The 8,384-nt window shown below is 60.7% G+C and overlaps 1 protein-coding gene across 1 annotated transcript; it reads left to right on the top strand.

The window, feature by feature from the left end:
• Window positions 1-4,532: 4,532 nt before the first annotated feature.
• Window positions 4,533-7,499, top strand: LOC308043380 (deoxyribodipyrimidine photo-lyase-like; the record flags this gene model as incomplete). The annotated part of the gene is made up of 9 exons (XM_080349405.1): window positions 4,533-4,767; window positions 4,970-5,115; window positions 5,261-5,443; window positions 5,599-5,757; window positions 6,086-6,284; window positions 6,361-6,513; window positions 6,792-6,913; window positions 7,012-7,171; window positions 7,345-7,499. 9 exons carry the CDS (start codon window positions 4,533-4,535, stop codon window positions 7,497-7,499), a joined length of 1,512 nt encoding a protein of 503 aa, XP_080205531.1.
• Window positions 7,500-8,384: the final 885 nt, after the last annotated feature.

The following is an 8,384-nucleotide window of genomic DNA, read 5'->3' as shown; positions in this document are numbered from 1 at the left end:
GTCCGGGTGGGTGGGAGACGATGCCCCTTCACAGGCACCGCTCCGAGTGCTCCCCACAGCCCCAGCACTGGGTTTTCAGAGTCTCCTTTGCCCAGTAGATGAGGAGCATCCAGGTGGGTCCTTTTACTCCCCAGGTGTTGGCAGTGAAGCGGAGGCTTCCACCCAACACGGACACTCCCAGAGACCGGTACGATGCTGAGCAGACATCAGCTGCTCAGCTGGACCCAGAGCAGCCACAAGCAGTGGGCAGGGCAGCAGGGCTACCACTGCGGCACACCAGGTCCCTGCTTGCTGAGGGGACAGTGATGAAGGGAAAAAGCCCAGGGAAGCAGCGAGGCTGCCTGGGACTGTCCTTGCGCTCCACCACAAGAGTGATGTTAAGTGGCTCCCAGCACCAACGCTCCTGTGAGACAACCGCCCGCTCTGCCTGAGCTGAGGAACTGGCCGAGAGAACAGACGGTGCTCAGGAAGGGCGTGCTCCGGGCTGAGGTTTGTTCCCTGGGCTGTCTGTACAAGCATCACTTCCCCGTGTCACAGCGTGTCACTGCTGAAGCGTGCTACCGGCAGCCGGAGCCGCTTCCTTCTTCTCGGGGTCAGGGACAAGACCAGTCCGAGGCGCCTGCAGGCGCTGGGCCAGGGGACAGGCGGGCTGGAGGACTGGCAGACCACAGCCACCCTGCTGCTGTACAGGTACCCTGGGGCACTGCCAGGGCACAGGCGCACTGAGGGCATCACCGGGGTACAGGCGCTCTGCTGGGGTGCGCCCACACTGTATGCATTAGGCCAGAGTGCAGGTACTCTGTCAAGATACAGTGGCTGTCCTGGGGTACAGGGACACTGGGGACACATGCATGGCCAAGGGCAGAGGGGCTGGGTACAGTCTCCCACCCCTGTTCAGATGCTCAGAGGGCGGTGTCACCAGGGTACAGGTGTAGCCCCAGGGGACAGACTCCTGCAGACACCACTGGGGTACAGCCGCACTGCTGGGGTGCAGTCTGACCTCAGGGTGCAGTCACACTGCCAGGGTGCAGTCTGACCACAGGGTCCTGGGGTGCACTCTGCAGGATATGGCCACACAGAAGCACAGCCAGTGTCTGCCCAGGGATGCCACGCAGACAGGGTGGCTGCCACAGGGCCAGAAAACTGGGCGCCTGGTGGGAGATCCCGCGGGGATTTGTCACCCTCACCCTGCCCTCCAGGCACCAGGCAGCTGCACTCACCTGTGGTGGCACCGGAGGGCTCGGGTGCCGTTGGGGTGGAGGTGTCCGGGCTGGTCCTGGCTGGCTGGCTGGGGGTGCTCTCGGGAACTCCCGTGCTGGTGTCAGGGGCAGCTGTGGTGTCCGCCGGGGTTGTCAAGGGCTCAGCTGAAGAGGCTGTCGGTGCTGGTGCAGTGGGAGAAGAGGCATTGCCGGTCCCCATGGGTGTGCTGCCAAGCAACATGGTCACAGCTGGTCCTTGGTGGGTGCTGGTGCCGAGCGCGGTGCCCACCCAGGTTGGGGAGAGAAGAGTGGAGGTGGGGGGAGGCAGCGTGCTTGTTTGGACTCCAAACAAGGTGGTGGCCAGGGCTGAGCTGGTCCCCACAGATATGATGATGGTCGTGTCAGCACTAGTGGGTGTCGTGGCCATGGGGTTTGGCGTTGGGGTGCCGGTGGTGAGCCCCATCCCTGTTTGGGTGCCGGTGGTGAGCCCCAGCCTTGTTGGGGTGCCGGTGGTGAGCCCCAGCCTTGTTGGGGTGGGATCAGGCTGCACTGTGGTGCCAGCCAGTGAGCCCAGAGTGCTGTGGGCTGTGCTGCCCCTCTCCTCTGGTGTGGTGGTACTGGAGGCTGCTGTGCTGCTCCCCTGGGGCATTGCAGCGCTGGTTGAGAAGGAATCTGTCAGCACCTCTGGGGTGGAGGTTTCAGGGCTGGAGGGAGGGATGGTGCCTGCAATGGTGGAAGTACTGGTGGGCAGCAGTGCTGGGGTCCCTGTGGGCATCGAGGAGGTTGGGTGAGTCAGGGACACAGTTGCTGCCACATTTGTAACAGTAGTTCCTGTAAAGAGGTAGGAGAGTGATGCACACAAGGACTGGTGGTGAAAGGCTGAGACTGTGGCTGTGCCGGGGACGGTGCAGCACCACCAACAGTATGAGGCCCCTGAGCTACCCATCAGCTGTGGAGCATCGGAAGTTAAGAATTCACTGTCCCACATGGATCAAACACATGGATCCCCTGCATGGCAATGTGATCATCAGCAAGCCAGGGGACGTAAATCCCCCAGCCTGACAAAACAGGAACAAACCACGGGCATTGCCAGCCTCAGGGCAGCACTGTCTGCAGAGGTGCAGGGTGCTCCTTCAGCTGGGGACAGATCAAGACTAAATGAAGGTACCAATGGGAAGGCACCCAGGTACCTGCCCAGCGTCCCCACAGGGATTTGTCACCCTGGCCATGCCCCTGCCCTCCAGGGACCCCGTGGCTGCACTCACCCGTGACTGCATTGGGGGTCTCAGGTGCTGTTGGGATGCGTGGGGTCAGCACTGTAGTCAAGGTGGAAATGTCTAGGGTGGTCCCAGCCGTGGTCCCCGTCAGCTGGCTGGGAGCACGGGTGCTTCTGGGGACACTTGTGATGGTATTGGGGGTGGCTGTGGTGTCTGCCAGGGTTGTCAAGGGCTCAGACGAAGCAGCTGTTGGTGCTGGTGTGGTGGGAGGTGAGGTGCTGCTGGTCCCCAGGGACGTGCTGGAATTCCCTGGGATGGAGGCTCCTGTTTCAGGGCTGGAGGGAGTGACGGTGCCTGACGTGCTGGATTCAGCAGTGGGCAGCAGTGCTGAGGTCGCCGTGGGTGTCAGGGAGGTAGGGTGAGTTGGGGACATGGTCACTGTCACATCCATGGAAGTGGTACCTGAAAAGAAGTTGGAGAATGAAGTGCACAAGGGCTGGCTGTGAAAGGCTGAGACTCTTTCTGCGCCAGGGACAGTGCAGCATCACCACCAGCATGAGGTCCCCAAGGGACCCAGAGCTACACATCAGCCAGGGAGTGTCAGGAACAAGGATTCACCATCCTGCATAGATCAAACACATAGATCCCCTGAGTGGGCTTCAGGAAGGCAGGGGATGTAAATCCCCCAGCCTGACAAAACAGGAACAAACCACGGGCATCTCTGGTCTCAGGGCAGAAACTCCTGTAGGCGCCAGCACTAAGACCCATTCCAGCACCTTCACCCATCCCTGGAGGAAGTCGGACAAACCTGTCTGACGGGAAGAGCCGTGCAGGAACTGGTGACCGTGAGATGGGCTGGAACTGCAGAAGCAACAGTTTATACAAACCTCTCTGCTGCAGATAGGAACTGATAGCGTGGGGTGTAAACAATGGCAATGGGGGAAGCAGCCCCACAGAGGGGGTCATAGGGGAACAAATCCCAACTTGCAGCTTAGGGAGAGCTGTGACCCGTGAAAGCTCTGAGGGGTTTGAGGGATGTGGGCAAAAGGGGCCTGTGGCTGTAGCTCAAGGCTTGCAGGAGGTACAAGCCCCGGGTTTATTCTGTGTGCTTGGCTCAACATGAGTCTTGCTTTGTGTCAAATCCAAACACTGGGATGGCATTTGCAGTTTTTCTGGCCCGTAACATCCTGGTGATGTTGCCATGCAGGCAACATGTTTGGTGCTTCTGAGTAAAAGCAACAAGCCCAGCCTGGACTAAGGGTCAGCAAGGGGGTCCAGCTGGGGCCAAGGTCTTCTCTGCCCAGTTGGAGACATGTGAGAGAAGCAAAAGAAACAAAGCCAAGCTTGTTGCTCCAGTGTTGCAAGATGGACTAAGATGTCTGAGAGCAACAGCACCCAGAGTGTGTCACCTCTGTGGGTGAAGCCACCCCAGGGCCACCTACTGCCATGGGGAATGATGCTCCCTGCTCACCACCCACCCCACGGAGAGCGCAGCAACCCGCTCAGCCCTTACCCAGCGTGAAGTCCGACATAGCGAGGCTCAGCAGCAGCAGGGGCAGGGACAGCCCTCTTCTCTGCCCAGCCATGTCCAGAGCCAGCACCCCAACTCCTTGCGTGCCGACAAGTCCCTGCACCCGGGGGACAGAGGGCGAGGGGATGGTGCCAGCAGGGAACTACGCTGTGGAGTGATGGCAGAAGGTGGCGGGAGCCACTTCCTCGTTCCCGGGGCAGGGAGGGGAGGCAACGACTGGCACTGCCAACCCTCCTCGGGGGCCGAGGCTGCGCCGATGTCCCCGGCGCGCCCGTGGGCGCGCCGGGGACATCGGCGCAGCCCCGGCCCCCGGGAAGGGAGGCGGGGATGGGGACGCCACCAGGTGCTGGATCCACGCCCCTTCTCCAATAACCACGCCCATGGCCACACCCATAGCCACGCCCCGTGTTGTATAACGCTCGGAGGACCGCGTGGCTGCACGGTAGGGAGCGAGGATTCGCATTCAGACTCGGGGCCCCGAACCGGACCAGGATGCTCAAAGCAGCGGGCACCGGGAGCTGAGCCCGGTCTCGTTTCCCTTCGCAGCGGCCCCACGCAACCACGCTGCTCCGAGCGGTCCTAAGGATGCGGCGGGGCCGGGGGAAGCGAAAAGCCGAGGCCACGGAGCTGCCACGCGTGTCTCCGAGGAGGAAGGAGGAGGAAGAGGATGCAGTGCAGGAGGCCCGGCGGAGGACGGCCCCGTCCGTGCGGGAGTTCAAGTACAACAAAAAGCGGGTCCGGCTGGTCTCGCAGGGCTCGGACCTGAAGGAAGACGCTCGGTGCATCCTTTACTGGATGTTCCGGGACCAGCGGGTGCAAGGTGGGAATCAGCTGGCGGAGAAACGCGGGAAACGGAGCTCCCACGGGTGGCGGAAGCGTTGGCTCCTCCCTACTGTAGCCCTTGGTGCTGGTCCCCCCCTCTGCTAGGGAGGGAGGCGGGGAGAGGCTCCTCTTGGGAAACTCCACCTCCTTCCCGGCCGCAGAGCATCCCCCTGACACAGCCCTGGGTGCTTTCTCCCCAGATAACTGGGCTTTCCTCTATGCCCAGCGCCTGGCCCTCAAACAGGAGCTGCCTCTGCGTGTCTGCTTCTGCCTGGTGCCCAAATTCCTGGATGCCACCATCCGCCACTATGACTTCATGCTGAAAGGCCTGCAGGAGGTGACTGAGGTACAGCTGTTGCGGGGATGTCCACGCTGGGTGGGACAAGGCTCACAGGGAAGGGAGGAGGTAGATTCATCCCTTCAGCGGATGATGATGGGATGCGGTCTGCAGAGGTGCAGACCATCCCATAGCCCTTTCCCTCTCCCTGCAGGAGTGTGCAGAGCTGAACATCCCCTTCCACTTGCTGCTGGGCTACCCCAAGGATGTGCTGCCCGCGTTCGTGGTGGAGCATGGTGTGGGTGGGCTGGTGACAGACTTCAGCCCCCTCCGCCTCCCCCGACAGTGGGTGGAGGACATCAGGGAGTGGTTGCCAGAGGATGTGCCGTTTGCACAGGTGGGCGCCCACACTCTGGGAGGGGAAAACTCTGGCTGTTGAGACAAGGGAGAACCTTGTCTCCCGTGTTTCATGCCTGCAGAGGTACCCTGGAGAGACCTGAGCAGGGACTGTTTACTTCTCTTGCTCATGTCCTCTGTGTCTTTGCTTCCCAGGTTGATGCCCACAACATCGTGCCTTGCTGGGTCGCCTCCCCCAAGCAGGAGTACAGTGCCTGGACCTTCCGGAGCAAGATCCACGCTCAGCTCCCTGAGTTCCTCACCGAGTTCCCCCCTGTCATTTGTCATCCGTATCACCCGTCCTGCCTGGCAGAGGTACCAACAAAAGATATCTTCACACCCCCCTAACAGCCAGCACTGGAGAGTTTCAAAGCTGCTTTGTGGTCCTGGGAAGGGATGGCAGGAGATGGGGACAGCATCCTGCCTGAGGGCACGCAGAGGTGGTGCAGAGCTGGGGATGTCCCAGGAAAGGGAGGTTCCCACCTCATTCATTCAGTTCCCACATCTCAGGGCTAGTTAAGAGGAGAAGGCTGGTGTGATCTGGGGACTTGCTGGTTGGGGACATCCGGGAGACATAACACTCAGGGCAGCCCTGGCTGAAGCATATCTACAAATATAGTCACGCTGCTTGGTTGCCACCCAGCCCATCGCTTGGGAGGCCTGTTATTCCAGCTTGCAGGTGGACCGCACTGTGAAGGAGGTGGAGTGGGCGACCCCTGGCACGGCTGCAGGGCTGGCTGTGCTGCAGTCCTTCATCGCGGAGCGGCTGAAATACTTCGGCTCCCACCGGAACAACCCCAACAAGGAGGCGCTCAGCAACCTGTCCCCGTGGTTCCACTTTGGTGAGTGTCCCAGGCTTCCCACCCCTCACGGCAGCTCAGACCAGCAGCCCAACTTGCTCCCTCCCCAACTCCCCAGGCCAAGTTTCCACTCAACGAGCCATCTTGGAGGTGCAGAAACAGCGGGGCAAGTACAAGGAGTCAGTGGATGTGTTCGTGGAGGAGGCTGTGGTGCGGCGGGAGCTGGCTGAAAACTTTTGCTACTACAATGAGAACTACGACAGTGTGCAAGGTAGCACCCCAGGTCGGGTGGGCAAAGCTCGGGGCCAGGCTGGTACCCAACTGGTCGTGCCAACTTGGCAATCCTATTTCTGCAAAGAGGGGGTCCAAGCAGACGTTGTGTGTCAATGTTTGGTAGCTTCTGCAGGGAGAACAGGAGCTGGTGGATGTCCTCTTCAAGGCTGGTGCCTCCAGGGCCTGGTGTCCTCAGTAGCCCAGTTCCCCATCCCTTCCTTGGGGACCTGCAGGAGCGGGTTGCTTAGTGTTGCTCCCCACCTCTTTTGCTCACAGGTGCCTATGACTGGGCACAAACTACCCTGAAGCTCCACGCTGAAGACAAGAGGCCTTATCTCTACAAGCTGCAGGAGCTGGAGCAGGGGACCACACACGACCCGCTCTGGAACGCTGCCCAGGTAGTGTCCTCTGTGTCACCCTCTTAAAACAGCATTTTCCCAAAGGGCAGAGGTGAGCTCGCATGGACTGACCCCCATGACTGTCCCTGTCTCCTCAGCTCCAAATGGTCCAGGAGGGCAAGATGCACGGCTTCCTGCGGATGTACTGGGCCAAGAAGATCCTGGAGTGGACCCGCTCCCCCGAGGAGGCCCTGCAGTTTGCCATCTACCTCAACGACCGCTATGAGCTGGATGGGAGGGACCCCAATGGATACGTAGGCAAGCTGCAGGAGGGGAGCATGGGGTGCGGGGGTCTTATCTGATGGCCAAGGTCACGGGTGGGTTGGGGCAGAGGGGTCAGCCCATGCTTGTGCTTTTCACCCACATCCCACTTGCCCTCGGGCTGCCTCCAAGCAAGGGGGAGGGCTGATGCTCCATCCTCTTGCCCACAGGCTGCCTCTGGTCCATCTGTGGCATCCATGACCACGGCTGGACAGAGCGGGCTGTCTTCGGGAAGATCCGCTACATGAACTATGCCGGCTGCAAGCGCAAGTTTGACGTGGGCCAGTTTGAGCGTCGCTACACCCCCCACACGCCCTCCCAGTGACAGGCTCGTGCCCCTCGGTGCCGGAGGCAGTTGTGCCTTTGCCAACGTGCCAGTTGGTACCTCACCCCCTGGCCAGGGATTGCCCTGGGCTTGGTTGGAGGTCTCAGTGTAACAGCAGCAAGCCTTGGGGTTTTGCAGGTCTCTCCTCTGCCATCACCCCCTGCTTGAGCTGCTGTGCTGGGGCAGCTGCTGGAACCCCATGTGGATGTGCAGGGTCCTCCTGGGTTTGCTGGTGGCTGCGAGAGCCCATCCCCAGTGTGCCCATGCCTGCCAGAAACATTTTCTACAACCGCTGTGCTCCAGAGTAAGCCTGAGCTTACCATCAGTCACCATTGGTGCTGTTAGCCACAGCTTAGCTTTAGGCTGAGCAGGGCTTTTCTGGGGAAAAGCCCCCAGAAACTGGCTTCTTGTGCTGTGCTTCCCCAGGGCAGCCCTGGTTTGCTCTGTGCAGGGCCAGCACTGTGCTTCCTTCAACAGTTGTTTTAAAGTTTACAGTTTGTACCTCCTGTGTCTGTGGTGTTTATAGGGCAATGCAGGACGCTGATGTGAGGGGAGAACCCTGCTGCGTGGGACAGGGACGGGGCACCAAGGTGCCTCTGCCAGCAGCAAGGTGGGGCTCCAGAAGGGGACAGGCATGAAGAGCCCCTTACTCAGCAGCTTGTACCTCCTGCCCTGGCTCCACTGGGCAGTTTGCAGAGGGAGGCCACAAACCAGCCCCTCCCAGTGACATCTGGTGATGCATCACCAGTTGCACAAGTTGTCCCCCCTCTGCCATCAGCTCCCTCCCTGCCTCAGGGTCCAACAGACACCGCAGCACTGACCCCATGTTGGGGGACAGCCACCATTACCCCACCTGAAATGATGCCATGACACAACCAGGCCCCG

This window comes from Nesoenas mayeri, assembly GCF_963082525.1.
Source record: "Nesoenas mayeri genome assembly, chromosome: 9".
Classification (NCBI taxonomy): Eukaryota; Metazoa; Chordata; class Aves; order Columbiformes; family Columbidae; genus Nesoenas; species Nesoenas mayeri.
Note: the sequence above shows the minus strand (reverse complement) of the source record. Positions and strands in the feature narration are given on the sequence as shown.